The following is a 19150-nucleotide window of genomic DNA, read 5'->3' on the forward strand; positions in this document are numbered from 1 at the left end:
ATTAGTAGTTCATATAGTCCGGCCCTCCAGCTCTCTGAGGGACCGTGATCTGGCCCCCACTTTAAAAAGTTTGAGGACCCCTGGAATCTAACTAGTCGCTATGATGTGCACTGATTACCAGGGGGGCACTCAACATAGGAGCTGCCAAGCTGCAGGGGCAGTTCTCAGGTGGCATACCCCAAAACCAGAGAGGAGGGAGCCCAATTCCTCATGAGGCTGCAAGATTCCACTGTTGACAGTGGGTTATGTTGTTGCTGGAGCACTGTTGTTCCTGAATCTGGTTTACTGCACACTTGCATTTGCTTCCACACCCTATACAATAGCAACTTTGCAGAGTGGCCTTTTACACTCCAGGACCCCTCGGGGGATGTTGGAGAGCCAGTTTTGGCCCAATCCCCACAGGCCAGGCTGAGAGACCCCCACCTGCCAGAGGGACCTGCTCACTCTGCAGACACCCTTCGAGCCATAGTGCCTCACCAGGTGCTGCCGGCCATGGAGGGACCACAGGAAGTTGGCTCCAGGGTGTGTCTGGCCCATCTCACCCAGTCCTGCCTCCCTGGCCACTTTCTAATTAATTTCCTTTCAATGTGCACGAATCCGTGCACCAGCTCACTAGTCCTTTAATAAGTACTGCCCAGTACAGGACTCTCCCACCCTGATCAAGAATGGGGCCGGCTGGCCAAAAGCCCCACCCTTTTCCCTTCCCTGCCAGCCCATCCCTGATCACTCACCTTACCCCAATAGGGGGCAGCGCTACACTGGACCTCTAGTACTTACATAAAAAGTTATAAAACTGAAGCAGGAGTTCATGAAAGAAATATTTTTTCTTATAAAATTGCTTTAAATCAATCTGTAAATACCTGTGCTGAGGAAAAATGGAACATAGTTTCCTGGAAATTTTAGAGGATGCCTTGTTTCAACAATCAGGAAATACCAGAAAATCATACAGATTTTATCTTTAGTCCTAAGTTTTCTCAAAGGGGCTATCACCATCATGAAAAATGGATCGCTGAGACTGGGAGACTTGAGTGTCTGTTTACATATACAGGGTGGGACAAAAGTACATTTACAGTTGTGAGGCTGAAGAAGAGTTTATTATATTATTATTTATGAATTGCTATATTTTCCATACGTACAACTGTAAACTCTCATGGGATGCAGTCGTTTCAGAGATTGGAGTCCTTACTAAAGGAGCACTTAAAGTCTTGGTTTAGCTGACACCGGTTTGGTTCAGTGGATAGAGCATCAGTCTGCGGACTGAAGGGTCCCAGGTTCGATTCCTGTCAAGGGCATGTACCTGGGTTGTGGGCACATCCCCAGTCGGGGGTGTGTAGGAAGCAGCTGATCAATGTTTCTCTCTCATCGATGTTTCTAACTCTCTACCCCTCTCCCTTCAATAAAATATATTCTTTTTTTAAAAGAAAGAAAAATAAAGTCTTAGTTTAAAGTTTAAACCAACAAAAGAGTGAATGAAAGAACCAACAGATACAGGCAGTCCTCGGGTTATGTCAGACTCGACATACCTTGTTCCATAGTTACGTTGCCATCTTGCATTTATTTACCAAAAAAAAAAAAAAAAAGTTTATTTATTTATTTATTTACCACAAGTAAAGGTTAGGAATTACCTTTCTTTAATTTTTTTTTTTTTTTTTTTTTTTTACTGCCAAAACTGGTTTGGCTCAGTGGATAGAGCATTGGCCTGCGGACTGAAAGGTTCCAGGTTCGATTCCAGTCAAAGGCATATACATTGGTTATGGGCACATCCCTGGTAGGGGGTGTGCAGGAAGCAGCTGGTCGATGTTTCTCTCTCATCGATGTTTCTAGCTCTCTATCCCTATATTTTCCTCTCTGTAAAAAAATCAATAATATATATATTTTTTTAAATAATTTTTTTTTACTGTTTCACTTTACTGCTGTGTATGTGCTCCAAGTGAATGACATAGGTACTTATGTAGGTGGGTTCCAATTTACAGCGAAAATCACGTTATGTCGCGCTGTAGGAATGGATCTCCGATGTAACTTGAGGACCTACTGTATAGCTCACTTGAAGAATTTGTCTAAAATGAAATCCCTGTTTATGAAAACAAAAATTAGGAAGAAATAGGTCAGAGGAGTCAATAGGTATTTTAAATTTTCTATTGGTAACAAAATATGGTTATTGTTAGTTCCAAGTGTGCCTCTAAATTTACTTATGTACAAGACTTTTCAATTTATGAGTTTTAAATCACTTGAAGAAAGAAAACATGGCCAACATATCAAAACTACTAGCCCTTGCCAGTTTGCTCAGTGGATAGAGCGTCAACCTTCCAGGCCAAAGGGTCCTGGGTTTGATTCTGGTCAAGAGCACCTAACTTAGTTGCAGCTCTTTCCCTGGTCTGGCCTTGTGCAGGAGGCAACCAATAGATATGTTCTGTCACCAATGTTTTTCTCTGTCTTTCCCTCCCCTCTTTCTGAAAATCAATGGAAAAATATCCTGGGGTCAGGATATTAAAAAACAAAAGCAAAAAACAAACAAACTTATAAAGCAAAGGATTATATGATATACAATGAATTATTGACAATCAAAGGGGAAATGTAAATCTCAAAATTAAAAGTTTTTAAAAAATATATATTTTATTGATTTTTTTACAGAGAGGGAGAGAGAATCATCGATGAGCTGCCTCTTGCACAGCCCCTACTGGGGATGTGCCCACAACCAAGGTACATGTCCTCAACCGGAATCAAACCGGGACCTTTCAGTCCATAGGCCGATGCTCTATCCACTGAGCCAAACCGGTTTCTGCTCAAAATTGGAAGTTTTGTTTTGGTATCCTATATAATAAAAGGCCAACCACCATGTAATGACCGGAACAACTAGAGATCAGAACCACCACAGCCCCTGGCAGGGCTGGTCTCGCCCCCAAGCAAGATGTTAGGGATGATCAGGCAGGCAGGCAGAGTGGTTAGGGGTGATCAGGTAGACAGACCAGGGGTTAGGGGTGATCATGTAGGCAGACAAGTGGTTGGGGGGCAATCAGGTAGGCAGAGTGGTTAGGGGTGATCAGGCTGGCAGGCAGGCCAGCAGTTAGGGCTTATCAGGTAGCCAGGCCAGTGGTTAGGGGTGATGAGATAGGCAGATGGCCCCTTTCAGGGCTGGCCCCACCCCCCAGCAAGGAAAGATGGAGGCCCAGGCCAGCCAAACCATTGCACCCCAGTCTGTCCCCTGCAGAGGGAGGCCACTGGTGGCAGGGGAGTGGAGGCAGCATTGCACAGATGGCAAGCAGTGGCAGCAGCAGGGGTGGGGCCAGCTGCCTACAGTTGGAGGAAGGATAGCCTGGATAGGCTCTGATCTCAGGTCATTCCTAGGGATCCTACCTGTGAGAGGATGCAGGCCCCCCCCCCCCCCCCCGAGTGCATGAGTTTTTCATGCACCAGGCCTCTAGTCTTCTATAAAATACAGGGTTCCTTACTTTGGCATGGATGATAACTTTGGAGAACTCAGACTGTTTTTTAATATTTCTTTTTCTTTTCCTGTATATGTTGTCAATAGTTACTGTGGTATAATGCTATCGTCTATTTATTGTGAAACTTTTTTTTTTTTAGCTGACTTCTGAAATGTTTGAAGCAGATCTTGAGAAGGCATTGTTGTTAAGTAAATTAGAATATGAAGAACACAAAAAGGTATTTACACATTTGTTCATTTAGCTATATTAGGTTTAAGTGATCAAAAGTTAGCACCAACCTTCTCGAATTATGAATTAAATTTTCTTTCAAGTTTGTGGTAACAATATTATCACACTGTTTTTACTTTGTTTTTAATAAAAAAACAAAAACAAAACAACCATAAGATCTTTTTTAAAAATACTGATTTTTAGAGGAAGGGAGAGAGAGAGAGAGAGAGAGAGAGAGAGAGAGAGAGAGATATCATTGTTGAGAGAGAAACATCGATTGATTGCCTCCCTTATGCACCCTGACCAGGGATCAAATCCCCAAACTGGGTATGATCTTTTTTTTTTAATATATATTTTTTTGATTTTTTTTTTTTACAGAGAGGAAGGGAGAAGGATAGAGAGTTAGAAACATCAATGAGAGAGAAACATCGATCAGCTGCCTCCTGCACACCTCCTACTGGGTATGTGCCTGCAACCAAGGTACATGCCTTTGATCAGAATCGTTCCTGGGACCCTTGAATGTGCAGGCTGACGCTCTATACACTGAGCCAAACCAGTTAGGGCCTGGCTATGATCTTTTGATGTATGGGTTGATGCTCCAACCAACTGAGCCACACTGGCGAGGGTACACACGGTTTTTATAATAAGACTAGAGGCCCCATGCACAAAATTTGTGCAGGGGGAGGCAGGATCCCTCAGCCCAGCCTGCACTCTCTCCAATCCGGGACCCCTCAGGGGATGTCCAACTGCCTCTTGCAATCTGGGACCGCTGGCTCCTAACCACTCACCTGCCTACCTGCCTGATTGCACCTAACTGCTCCCCTGCTGGCCTAATCACCCCTAACCTCCTTTGTCTCACTCTACACCCGGGACCCAGGATTCCTTCCCTTTGGTTTGCTGCAGGCACCCAGGACCCAGGCCGGCTTTGTCTACAGCCAACTGCAGCCACAGGATGCTTGGGACTTAGGGGTGGGCGGGCGGGCGGCTTGTCCCTTTCCCGGGCTGCAGCCCCAGACACTGGTATCTGGGACTGCCGAGCTGGCAGCTTGTTTCTCTCGCGGGCCACAGGAACAGGTGCAATTGCTGGCGCCTGGGACTTTGGGGTGGGTGGCTTATCCTTCTCCGAGGCCCCAGCCTGGCTGGTCCCTATTCCTCTCTTGTGAGCTCATTTGTGCTTGACTGGTCCCCATTCCCTTCTCTCCAGTGTTGAGTGTCTGAGTAGTTCCTGCTCGAGGGCAGGAGGGCCTGACGACCATTTGCATATTAGTTCTTTATTATATAGGATTTTATAGGATTCTTCCTCAGGTTTTGAGAGACAACTGAAGCATGTGGCCTTAGCTTTGTCTGATGATTTGGAGTGTTTATTTTAAGAAGTTCCTTCCAAATATGAAGGAAAGAGAGGAAATTAAATTAACAGCAAGTGACTTATTTTAAACATAGAAAAGAAGTAGATTTAAAAATATAAAGTAATTATGAGTACAGGGATATCCATTAAGAGACCCTCTGCTGGAGATACACTATAATTAACTAAAGTAAATGGGAGGACATTTCTGATAATTTGGCCTTGTGAACTCAGCATTTGTCACTAAGCTGTGATGTTGGGCTTAAATGCATTCTACATTTTGCAACTATAGAAACACTTAAGTAAAAAAGTAGTGTTGGTTTCAGTTTCTGTATTTAAATTGAGCGTTTATATTATCTTCATATTATTTAACTTTAGTCCTTTACATGTATTGGGAATTTTTTGATCTATAAAATTTATTCAGCTTGTCATTACTCATTAATCATAAATGCCCTTTGGTCATGCTTAGGGCCTTTAGGCTATGTCATTGTACACTAGCTTCTTCACTCCAGATGAAGGGAAGAGAATAATTAAAATAACAGGTAATGATTTTGCTATTTATTCATAGCTAAAGGGAAGAGGAAGAAAGCCAATGAGGTGGACTTTTGTACACTATATGTATTAGTTTAATTTTCCATGTCTCTTTATTTCTGTTATCTTGAAAAATCAAGAGTAACTAATTTTGTGATTACCTGTCCATTTAGACACAAACCTGACAATAACAAAAATGGATACAGCTAGCTTTACTATGACTTAAATCATTTAATGGACTTTCAGGTAACATTGAAAATTTATCAGATTTGGTAGATAATATATCTAGATTCTAAGGTTAAAATGATTAGCTGTATCTTTAGAGGAGGAATAGAGTAGATTGTATAATGAACTATCATGCATCCAGCCTGTTTTCTTGGCACATAAGTGTAGTACCCTCAGAGAATAGAGGAACTTCTTTAATTTGTAATGGCTAGTTTGATGTGATTACATTGATGTAGTCATTGAGTTTCAAGTCAGTTATTTTAATTTAAAAACTATGCTTGGCTGGTGTGGCTCAGTGATTGAGCAGCAATCTATGAACCAGGAGGTCACAATTTGAATCCCAGTCGGCACATCTCCCTCATCACTGATGTTTCTATTTCTCTCTACCTCTCCCTTTCTCTCTGAAATAAAAATTTATTTTTTAAAAAAATATGAAACCTTCCACAAAACTATACTTTAGCTTAAGGATTTTTATAATAACTAATGTTTGAGAGGGCATTTTTTTTATTCTGTTCTATCACTTATTCACCAGTTATTTTTTTTGAATAGACAAAATGTGATAGATACCCATAACAAAGATTAAGACATGGTTCCATTCCTTGGGTTTAGTGAAGGAAGACATACATATATTTATGGCATAGAGTATTGAGAAATGTATGTTCTCAGTGCAGAGGGAATTCAGAAAGTTGTAAGAATGGGGATGGATTTTAGGAAAGGATTCTTAAAGGAGGGTCTTTCTAAATGTATTAGAAGTTCACTTGTGGGTAAGAGGGAAGTTGGCATTCTTGGGAGGAGTGGCAAGTGTATAAGCATATAGCATATTTTAAAACTGTAATTTAGGGACCTGGAGTTGCTAGAGATATTGTCAGAAGAATAAGTTATAAAGAACCTTGTGTACCAGGCTAAGGAGATGAGGTTTTAGACATATACAGAGAACTATTGAATATTTTTAACTTTTAGATTGAATTTGGGTTTTCATTTTAGAAACTCATACTGCAGCAGTGTAGAAGATGGATTGAGGGAATAATATTAGAATGTTGCAGTGTCAAGCAAAAGAAGATAGGGGAAATAACAGAAGGTATGAAAAAAAGAGGATAGATTTAAGAGATGCTTAGTAGGTAAATTAAACAAGCTATATTGCTAATTCTATCAAATAAAAGAGTAATATGCAGATTGACCATCACTCCAACACACAAGATGGCTGCCCCCATGTGGTCAAAGATGGCTGCTCCCATGTGGACACAAGATGGCTAGCAGGGGAGGGCACTTGGGAAGGACCAGGCCTACAGGGAGGGCAGTTGGGGGTGATCAAGCCTGCAGGGGAGGGCAGTAGGGGTGACCAGGCCAGCAAAGGAGGGAAGTTGGGGGCAACCGGGTCTGCAGGGAAGTTATTTTGGGGGGACCCAGGCATGCAGGGGAGGGCAGTTAGGGGTGACCAGGCCAGCAGAGGAGGGAAATTGGGGTGGCCAGGCCTGCAGGGAAGGGCAGTTACAGGGTACCCAGGCCCTGCAGGGAAGGGCAGTTGGGGGAGACCAGGCCGGCAGGGGAGGACAGTTAGTAGTGACCAGGCCAGCAGGGGAGGGAAATTAGGGGCAATCAGGCCAGCAGGGGAGCAGTTAGGCATCAATCAGGCCATCAGGGGAGTGATTAGGGGGTGATCAGGCTGGCAGGCAGAAGTGGTTAGGGGCCATCAGGCAGGCAGGCAGGTGAGCAGTTGGGAGCCAGCAGTCCTGGATTGTGAGAGGGATGTCTGACTGCCCATTTAGGCCCGATCCTACTGTGAACAGACCTAAATGGGCAATTGGACATCCCTTGAGGGGTCCCAGATTGGAGAGGGTGCAGCCTGGGCTGCGTGACACACTCCCCTGTGTACGAATTTTGTGCACCGGGCCTCTAATTTGGATATAAAGTGTGTAGAAAGAGAAAGAAACCAAGATGGCAGCCTAGGTAAGTACCTAAGCTGCTGCCTCGCACAATTTCAAAACAACTAAAAGACAAAACGGACATCATCCAAAACCACAGGAAAACTGGCTAAGTGGAAAAATCTACAACTAGAAAGAAGGAGAGAAACTCACAGATCAGGGGAACTGCAAAGCGCTGAGGTAGGGAGACGCTCACATGCAGAGAGAAAGGGCAGCTGAGTGCCGGGCTGGCGGGAGGGGAAAGGAAGCCCCTGACTGCACTGAACCCCAGCCCCAGCTGAAACCCCATGGACCCAGGCTCATACAGGTGGAGTCTGGACTGTAGAGAAAAGCATCCAGAGACTCAGAGACTGAGAGGCTTGGGGAAGCCAGGAGCCCAGAGGGCAGGGTCTATAGGCACGCGCGCGAATGAGTGAATGCAGAGAGGTCTGACCGTGGAGGTTGCCAAGGCCTTTCGATAGCAGAAGGAGTCAGAAGCTCCAGACTATAGAGACCCAACCCAATTCTGGGAGAGCCCTTGGGGTGCCCACGCTCTTGCAGGGTGAATTGGGACTATCAGGCGGAAACCCAGGGGAGCCACGGAAGGCAGAGGTCTGAGGCACGCGCACAAGGGCAGGACTGACTGGAAGACAAGACTGTCGGCTCAGCCCTGAGACTCTGCCACATCCAAGCTGAACACAGAGGCTGTTGCAATTTTGCAAGTCTGATCCTGTAAGACTGTCTCCAAAACAGAAGGTATCCCAGTGTAGACACAGCTGATACTTACATCCAATTGGCCTGGATGTCAATTCCTCCCAGTGATACCAACAACAATCAAGACTTAACTACAACCAGGCTGTACACACAGTCCACAAAGGGGAGCACCGAGTGTCGACCTCAGGTAACGGGCTGACCCACCAGGCCATATAGCACATCAAACACACAAAGCCATTCTACCAACTCAGGGAAGCAGCGAAAATGCCAAATCAAGGAAAATGTTCTCAAATGAAAGAAATGGAGGAGAACAAAAGCCTGGATATAGAGATCAAAACCACGGTTATATGGTTTTTCAAGAATTTCCTAGAAAAGGCCGATATATTTAACAAGACCCTCGAGGATATGAAAAAGGATCAACTAGAAATTAAACATAGAAAAAGGATCAACTAGAAATTAATTCAGTCAGTACTGAAATAAAAAAAAATATTATACAGAGACCCAACAGCAGACTAGAGGAACGCAAGAATCAAGTCAAAGATTTGGAATACAAAGAGGCAAAGGACACTCCTTGGGAGAAGCAAGAGAAGAGAATCCAGAAAGTTGAAGATAGTGTAAGGAGCCTCTGGGACAACTTCAAGCATACTAACATCAGAATTATGGGGGTGCCAGAAGAAGAGAGAGTGCAAGATTCTGAAAACCTATTTGAAGAAATAATAACCGAAAACTTCCCCCACCTGGTGAAAGAAATAGACTTACAAGTATAGGAAGTGCACAGAACCCCAAACAAAAGGAATCTAAAGAGGACCACACCAAGACACATCATAGTCAAAATGCCAAGAGCAAAAGTCAGAGAATCTTACAAGCAGCAAGAGAAAAACAGTTGGTTACCTATAAGGAAACATCCATACAACTATCAGCTGATTTCTCAACAGAAACTGCAGGACAGATGGGAGTGGCAAGAAATATTCAAAGTGATAAATAGCGAGAACCTACAACCAAGATTACTCTACCCAGCAAAGTTATTCAGAATTGAAGGGTAGATAAAAAACCTTCAGAGATAAGAAAAAGCTAAAGGAGTTCATCGCCACCAAACCAGTATTATATAAAACGCTGAAAGGTATTCTTTAAGAAGAGGAAGAAGAAGAAAAAGGTAAAGATAAAAATTATGATGAATAAATACATATATATCAACAAGTGAATCTAAAAATCAAGTGAATTAAAAATCTGAGGAACAGGATAAACTGGTGAATATAATAGAATCAGGGGTAAAGAAAGGGAGTGGATTGATAATTATCAGGGGGGAAGGGTGTGGGGTGCAGGAAGAGATGATTAAAATCACACACCTTTGTATGAGGACAATTGGGGAGGAGGGGGAGGTAAGAGCAGAGGGTGAGGTGGGAACTGGGCAGAAGGGAGCTATGGGGGAGGAAAAAGGAGAAACAGTTGTAATAATCTGAGCAATAAAGATTTATTAAATTTGAAAAAAAAATAAAGTATGTAGAAAGAATAAGCAAGCATGGCTGAGGTTTCTGGCCTAGATAGTTGTGTATGTGATGGTGGCATTAAACAGGATACTCACTAAAGGATCAGTCCTTTTTAGGAAATTGGAGATGCTTAATGAACATCCCAATTGAGTTGTCTGCACTAATAGAAATTATCATTGTACGGGTAGAACTTTAAACTTTGAGTTTGAAGAATAGTGGGTATAAAGAATAAGAATGGGTTAGAATATAGAATAATAGTGAATAGCAGGAACATTTTTAAGAACAGAGTTAGTAAAAAAGAAGCTGGTGAAAGGAGACTGAAGAATAGTCAGAAATGCATTGAGAAAATAAAGAAATGCTAGAAAAATAATGTCCTTTGGATTTGGCATTTAAATGGAAGTTGGCCTTTATTTTAGTGTCAAAAAACAGCAAAAGCCATATTTCAGGGGTTTTGTGGTGTGTGTGTGTGTGTGTGTGTGTGTGTGTAAGCAAATTGATGGTGGATTATTGTTTTAAGTTTGGTCCAGAAATGGAGAAGAGTGTGGCAAGTTGGAGGGGTTAATAAACCAAGGTAAGCATCTTGTTATTTTAATAGTTGAGATGAAAGAGATTGACTATATAAATAAACAAGTATCTTTTTATACAAGTTGACTAGCCTTAGTTTTTATGTTTAATTTGCTTTTTATCTTTAAAAAGAAAATGTTAATAAACATTATCTGTTAGAGAGTTTAGTTTTACTACGGTAAACTAAGCTTAATGGTTGTCTATAATTCTTTTAGGAGTATGAAAATAATGAAAATGCTTCAACTCAGTCAAAGGTTGTGAATAAAAAAGATAAAAGAAAGAATCATCAGGGAAAAGACAAACCTCTCACAGTATCACTAAAAGATTTTCAATCTGAAGGTAATATATGTGTGAAATCTGTATGTAGAGTAACTGTTCTAAGTCTTTGTTTACACTCTTTGTAAGTACCTTTCTAATTTTGAAAATAAGTAAAAATGGTTTTGTTAATCTGTTACTTAAAAATGTAGAATGTAAACCTGTTTGGAAATAAACCATTTGGATGTTAAATCAATCATTAAAACCCCATAAAACTAGAATTTATCTTTTTGTATTTCTAATTTTATCCCTTTTCTAAAACACACTGAAAATAAAAAATTAACCTTAGTAATTTTTAAGTCATTATGAGACATATTTTTGTCCTTATACATAATTTGATTTAGCTTAAATTAGATCAGAAATAGTATCTTTAGGTTTCATCCATTATTGGTCAACAACCTCAAATTATCTAGAACTATATCTCATAAAATTAAAATACAAATTTTTAAAATGAGAGTTATTACCAGAAAATTCTTTATAATATCATTTGTAAATTTTTTTTTATCAAAAAGAGAAGATAGAAGAAAATTATACCATCCACCATATTTTTGAAGATGGGACCACAAAGCACTTTACTTTTGATGTGGTAAATGATGAAAACCCTAGATCTCACACTATTCATGTGTGACAACTTAAATATAAATTAGTTAAAATTAAATAAACATTATTTTTATTTTTTTTAAATTCCATTTTCTATTCTATTTAAAATATATATATTTTTTAATTGATTTTCCACAGAGAGGAAGGGAGAGAGATAGAGAGCTAGAAACGTCGATAAGAGAGAAATATGGACCAGCTGGCTCCTGCACACCCCCTATTGGGGATGTGCCCACAACCAATGTACATGCCCTTGATTGGAATCGAACCTGGGACCCTTCAGTCCACAGACCGACGCTCTATCCACTGAGCCAAACTGGTTTTGGCAATAAATATTATTTTTAAATGTTGCATTAGCCACATTTCACGTGCTCAGTAATCATGTGACTAGTAGCTTCTTATCAGACAGCAGTCAGAAAATTATTTTGAACAGCACTGTGATTATACCAACCAAGAGGACAGCTATTTGTTCAATGGCAGAGCTGCCTATTTGATTCATATGAATTTAGCATTAATACACTGAGCATTTGTTCTGTGAGGATTAATAATACCATAAAAACAATCTCAAATAAAACAACAACACCCTACTGGTACTGTTTTAAAAAAAAAAAACTTATTTATGAAAGTAGGAATAAATTTAGAGGATTATATTGCTTTCTGTTAAGGATTAGGAAAGTTGCTTTGTTTTGGGGTTAAAAGGACCAGATGTATGCTAAAATAAAATTTCCAATTTTAGTAATTAAGATTTTATATAAGAAATATTTTCTTAAAAATTAAGCAGGAGCATGTAAAAAAACCTCCTTAATTTATTTTTCATATGTTTGGTTTATTAAGTGTTATATAAATATATTAAGTGAATTGAAAAGGACATCAGTATAATACTGTTAAAGGGGAAACTATACAACTATTATAAGACACGATTAACATATTCTTCCTCAGATTCTGGCATTGTATGCTAAGTAGAATAGGCTAGTAAATTGTAATCTACTAGGATTTGGTAGTTAGATCTGAAACTTGTGATTTTGACATTTACTATCTTTATGGACTTTATTCTGATTAGTGGATGCTTTAGAGAACTGGTTCAACTTTTAACTTCTCAATCATAAGAAAGCATTTCTATTCAATTATTAGTCCTTGAGAATGGAGAATTTTTGCTGTCTACAAGAAGCCTTAAGAAATATTAGATGATAGCCTGATCATTTTCAATTTAAATAAAAACACTTGCTCCCTATTTGTACTTCAGTTTTAGTCTTCTGTGTGGATTCCCTTATGTCCTCCTTTTCCTCATTTTGTAATACCTTTTCACAAATGCTGTTGTTACTAAGACAATGATTTGTTTAATCTAGATATATGTTTTGCCTTCTTTTTGTGTTCTAAAAATATACATTAATTTTTAGAATTTTTATAGTATATCAAATCACTATGATGCATTTTTTTTTAAAACAAAATCTAGCTAATAGTTTTAAAGGACACAAATTATTGGATTTTTTATTTTATTCCACAAAGGCAGTGATATGTATAGTTTTTGCAGTCATAGTATCCTGTGATTAGATTTTAGACATATTTTATGCCCCCTCAAAATCTCTCCTCCTTTCAAACATACTATGTGAAACCAAAACTTAAATGATGTGGAATTCAAATGTTTAAAATTTAATACTCCTTGTTATGGGTGGCATTTACTGGGATATAAGACTTAGTCCCAAAGCTGAACAAGTTAATAGTTATATACTGAATTTTAACATCTTATCTTTAGAAGAATAAATATGACGAATCCTAGATAACTCCCAAATGACTTCTGAAACTCATAATTTTGAAATTCTTTTGTTACTTTGTTGTATATTTTTTACATATTAAAATATTTTTATATGTTAATTTTCTTCAATGAAGTGTCACCATTCTATTTTACAGATCACATTAATAAAAAGACAGAGGTAAGTGTTGTAACCATCTTTATTTTAGAAAATATTTAATGATTATAAGAATAATACTTCAATGTTGAGCAGTAAGTCTTTTTTTTAGTCATAGTCATTTACAGAACAACCCATTATTTCATGAGTAAACTCAATCATGTTTCTGGCAATATAAAGATATAAAATATATTGTGTTGAATATGATTATTTGCATGAAATATAATGAAATGTCATTTGGCTTTTGCATCCTAATTTGTGTGTACCTGTGAGTCAAAAGGTTATGACATGTAAGTTAAAACTTTAGGGAAAGTCTGTATTTTATTTTTTTATCAGTCTGTATTTTAATCTTTATTAAAAACATCCTGAAATACCATGTCTCTAGGTATTTTGGGATTAAAAAATTGTAAGGCAAACTTTAATTATCTAGTTTATACCCATGAATAAGATTAACCTGATCATATACTTTTCTTACCGTTCGTCTTTAGAGCGTAGTATAGCTATAACTTCCTAGTGTTCTTGGTACCTTTTTAAAAAATTCTGTAAAGCCTCTACAAACCCTTTAGAATTACGAAATGAGACTACTATACAATATATTTTGAGAGTGGTACTAAAAATTGTTGATATCTTTTCACTTCTTTAAGTAATAATTGAAAGTTTTATTATTCTTATATGATGTATGTGTATCTTGTCGATAATTCCATTATTTGATTTTTTAAAATACATTTTATTTATTTTTTACAGAGAGGAAGGGAGAGAGGGAGAGAGTTAGAAACATCGATGAGAGAGAAACATCAATCAGCTGCCTACTGCACACCCCTACTGGGGATGTGCCCGCAACCAAGGAACATGCCCTTGACCGCAATCGAACTTGGGACCTTTGAGTCTGCAAGCCAACACTCTATCCACTGGTTAGGGCCATTATTTGATTTTTCTTAATGACCAAATACACTGAGTGGCCAGATTATTATGATTTCTGAATGCATAATAATCTGGCCACTAAGTGTATATTCTATATAATAAAAGGCTAATATGCAAATTGTCCCCTCGGCCAGAATTTGACCAGCAGGCAGGCTGACCAACAGCCCATGTGCCCTCCCACTGGCCAAGCTGCCGGACCCCACCATGCACGAATTTATCCACCAGCCCTCTACTATATATATTTATATACACTGAGTGGCCAGATTATCATGCATTCAGAGATCATAATAATCTGGCCACTCAGTGTATATTTTTTGGCTTTACTTTAGAACACATACATGGTTCTTAATCATTTTTTGTTGTTTTATGCATTTGCTTGACAAGTCAGGGATATTAAATTCACATAAATGAAAATAAAATTTAAATAACTATATTAAAAATATAGTCTTTATTCACAATAAACTCAGAATTAATTTGTAGGTGGGCCGAAACCGGTTTGGCTCAGTGGTAGAGCGTCGGTCTGCGGACTGAAAGGTTCCAGGTTCAATTCCGGTCAGGGGCATGTACATTGGTTTCGGGCACATCCCCAGTGGGCGGTGTGCAGGAGTCAGCTGGTTGATGTTTCTCTCTCATCGACGTTTCTAGCTCTCTCTCTCTCTCCCTTACTCTCTGTAAAAAATCAATAAAATATATTTAAAAATAATAATAATAATTTGTAGGTGAAACAGATGTTAGAAATTCTTTTGAATTTATTTACAAACAACTATCACCGATTTTTAGATTAAATTTAAATGACCACAAGTATAGACTATTAATTTTATGTTTGAAAGTGGAAAACATGTATTTTTGGATTGATTCCAATTTTGTTTAATACACTGATTTAAATGACCGTTAGCTTTATGTGAATTAGCAAGTAGATAGAAAATGGTACACCATATTCCTAAGACACTACCCCCAAATGTTAGTGGAGGAAAAAAATAATTTTTGTAAACTGTTCTATGGTTACTTTTTCTTCTTTACTGATTGAAAGGAAAAAAAAAAAAAGGCAGCCTGACCAGGATTTCATTTATTTAATACATGTATTTAATCTGAGTTGTATTTAAAGAAGCATAGATATGTGACATAGCCTATATTTTGTTTTTCATTATAATTTTAATTTTGAGATTTAAAAGGTTTTATTTTAAACTGAGCAAGTCCAACCACCATTATGTTGAGTAGTTCTTTCTTTTGCTTTTCTCCTGTTTTAAAAAATTAAATTTATTGGAGTGACATTGGTTAATAGGATCATATGAGTTTCAAGTGTGTATTTCTATGATATGTGATCTGTATATTGCATTGTGTGCCCACTACCCAAAGTCAAACCATCTTCTGTGATAATATATTGGACCTCCTTGACCCCCCCAAACCTCCACTCCCTTTCTTCTGGTAACCATCATACTGTTTGTGAGTTTCAGTTTTATTTCTCACATATTGAAATCATATGGTCCTTAGCATTTTCTGACTTATTTTGCTCAGCATAATATTCTGAAGTTACATTCATGTTGTCACAAATGGCAATATTTTATCTTTTCTTATGGTTCGGTAGTATTCCATTGTATGTATGTACCACATCTTTATCAATCCTCTGTCGAAGGACACTTTTGTTTCCATGTCTTGGCCACCATGAATAATGCTGCAGTGAACATAGGGGTGCATATATATTTACGAAAAAAAATTGTTTTTAAGTAGATACCCTGAAGAGGGATTGCTGGGTCATTATGGTAACTCTATTCTTAATTTTTTGAGGAACCACAAGACTATTTATATAGTGGTTGTATTGTATTATTATCTCCAACACTTGTTATTATTTGTCTTGTTGATAATACCCATTCTAATAGGTATAAGGTGGTATCTCATTGTAGTTTTTCTTTGCATTTCCCTAATAGCTTTGAAGTTGAACATCTTTTCATGTATCTATTGTTTGATTGTATGTCTTCTTGGGAGAGGTATCTGTTCAGGTCCTCTGCCCATTTAAAAAATTTTTATTTTGTTGATAGCATTACAGATGTCTCCCATTCCTATCCCCTTTTGCTCCCTTCCACCCATACCCCACCCCAGCTGCACTATTGTCTGTGTTCATGGGCTATGCACATATGTATATAATATCTTTGATTAATCTCTTTTCAAACCCCTGCCTCCCTTCCCTCTGAGATCTATCAGTCTGTTCCGTGCATCTATGTCTCTAGACCTATTTTGTTCATCAATTTATTTTGTTCATTAGATTCCACATGTAAGTGAGATCATATAATATTTATCTTTCTCTGACTCGCTTATTTCACTTAGCATAATAACATCCACGTCTGTCCATGCTTCACAAAAGGTAAGATTTCCTTATTTTTTATGGCCACATAGTATTTCATTGTATAAATGTACCATAGCATTTTTATCTACTCATTTACTGATGGGCACTTGGGCTGTTTCCAGAACTTGGCCATCTATAATAATAAAAGGGTAATATGTTAATTAGGCCAGATGTCTTCCAGACAACATTCCAGAAATTCTTCCTGACAAAGCTAGGTTTGGAGGGATGCCAGCCTGGATCCTGGGTGCCTGTGGGCAGCTGGAGGAGGAAATCAGCCTGTGTCCTGGTTGCCTTCTGGCAGCCGGAGGAGGGAAGCCCTGGTCCTGGGTGCCAGAGGGAAACTGGTGCTGGCAGCTGGCGGAAGGAAGGCCTGCTTTTGCATGAATTTTTGTGCATCTTGCCTCTACTTATGAATAATGCTGCAGTGAACATAGGGGTGCATATATTCTTTTGAATTGGTGTTTTGGAGTCTTTGGATATATTCCCAGAAGTAGGATCGCTGGGTCAAAAAGTAGTTTCATTTTTAATTTTTGAGGGAACTCCATACTGCTTTTCACAGTGGCTGCACTTATATGCATTCCCACAAAGAGTGCACAAGGTTTCCCTTTTCTCCACATTTTCACCAGCAGTTGTTGTTTGTTGATGGTAGTCATTCTGACAGGTATGAGATGATACCTCCTTCTAGTTTTAATTTGTATCTCTCTGATGATCAGTAACTGATTATTTTTTCATGTCTCTTGACCATGTATGTCCCCTTTGGAGAAGTGTCTATTTAGGTCCTTTGCCCATTTTTTAATTGGATTGTTTATCTTCCTTTTGTTAAGTTGTATAAGTTCCTTATATATATTGGATATTAAACCTTTATTATCCTGTTTCCCCAAAAATATGACAGTGTCTTATATTAATTTTTGCTCCCAAAGATGCGCTAGGTCTTATTTTCAGGGGATGTTTTATTTTTCCATGAAGAAGAATACAGTACACATTTATTGTTAAATGAAAATAAAGGAAATTTATTACCTGTATACGATACGGTAGTATGGTAGTTGTCAACACAAACCAAACAAACTATGAATCCTATAGTATCAAGAATTTACTCATTTATTCAATGACAATCATGTCATCATATTCAGGAACATCATTATATAATAACAATCCAATTCCTGAATTTCCTGGTGAATTTCTTGTGACTCCATTTCTTTCAGAATCAGTGGACCAAATCTCTCATGTTTAGCTTAGGGGGGGGCCTTATATTTCACTCAGAAGGAAACCTGTAAGTAGGTCTTATTTTCGGAGGATGTCTTATTTTCGGGGAAACACAGTAGATATATCATTGCCAAATATGTTTTCCCATACAGGGGCTCCCTTTTCATTTTGTTGATGGTTCATTTTGCTGTGCAGAAGCTTTTTATTTTGATGTAGTCCCATTTTTTCCCTTCTATTTCTTCTCATTATAACAGTCCCTTAAGCATTTCTGCAGTTCTGATTTGGTGGTGACAAACTCCCTTAGCTTTTTTTGTCTGGGAAGCTCTTTATTTCAAAACGTATTTTGTTTTGTTTTGTTTTGTTTTTTAAATATATTTTATTGATTCTTCACAGAGAGGAAGGGAAAGGGATAGAGAGCTAGAAACATCGATGAGAGAGAAACATCGAATAGCTGCCTCCTGCATACCCCCTATTGGGGATGTGCCCACAACCAAGGTACATGCCCTTGACTGGAATCAGACCTGGGACCCTTGAGTCCGCAGACCGACGCTCTATCCACTGAGCCAAACTGGTTTCAGCTCACCATGTATTTTGAATGATAGCCTTGCTGGATATAGTAATCTTGGTTTGGGGGTTCTTAGTTTTCATTACTTTGACTACTTCATGCCATTCCCTTCTGGCCTGTAGAGTTTCTGATAAGAAGTCAGATGACATCCTTATGGGAGTTTGTTGGTAGGTAGCAAATTGCTTTTCTTTTGCAGCCTTTAAGATTCTCTCTTTGTCTTTAATTTTTGGCATTTTAATTATGATGTGTCTGAGCATGGGCCTATTTGGGTTCTTCTTGCTTGGGAGTCTGTGCCTCCTGAACTTGTGACTTTTTTGTTCACTAGGTTAGGGAAGTTTTCTGCCATTATTTTTTCAAACACATTCTCTAGCCCTTGCTTACTTTCTTCTCCTTCTGGCACTCCTATAATGCAAATATTGTTGCATTTGTCCCACAGTTCCCTTAAGCTGTCCTCCTGTTTGTTTGTTGGTTTGTTTTAAATATATTTTATTGATTTTTTTTGATTTTTTTTTTTTTACAGAGAGGAAGGGAGAGAGATAGAGAGCTATAAACGTCGATGAGAGAGAAACATCGACCAGCTGCCTCTCTTGCACACCCTCTACCGGGGATGTGCCCGCAACCAATGTACATGCCCTTGACCAGAATTGAACCCGGGACCTTTCAGTCCGCAGACCGACGCTCTACCACTGAGCCAAACCAGTTTCGGCATGTCCTCCTGTTTTTTCATTGATTTTGTTGTTGTTGTTTTCTGATTGAATGATTTTTTTTTTTCCTACTCTGTTTTCTAATTCACTGATCTGATCCTTGGCTTCCCCTCATCTGGTGTGTATTCCTTCTACTGTGTTCTTTATTAGTGCTATGTCATTCTTCATAGTTATTATATCTTA

The 19150-nt window shown here is 38.7% G+C and overlaps 1 protein-coding gene across 6 annotated transcripts in view; it reads left to right on the plus strand.

Moving 5' to 3' along the window:
- Window positions 1-19150, plus strand: part of GKAP1 (G kinase anchoring protein 1) — a 61840-nt gene that overhangs the window by 19286 nt on the left and 23404 nt on the right. For 3 of the 6 annotated variants that reach the window (XM_084899394.1, XM_084899393.1, XM_084899397.1), the window contains exons 5-7: window positions 3583-3660; window positions 10630-10753; window positions 13235-13257. In XM_084899394.1, the coding sequence (XP_084755520.1) occupies window positions 3583-3660; window positions 10630-10753; window positions 13235-13257 (225 nt within the window). The remainder of the gene's footprint in view (window positions 1-3582; window positions 3661-10629; window positions 10754-13234; window positions 13258-19150) is intronic. The other 3 variants (XM_084899396.1, XM_084899395.1, XM_084899398.1) reach the window with 1 other exon arrangement.

This window comes from Pipistrellus hanaki, assembly GCF_964339955.1.
Source record: "Pipistrellus hanaki genome assembly, chromosome: 11".
In the NCBI taxonomy this organism is placed as follows: domain Eukaryota; kingdom Metazoa; phylum Chordata; class Mammalia; order Chiroptera; family Vespertilionidae; genus Pipistrellus; species Pipistrellus hanaki.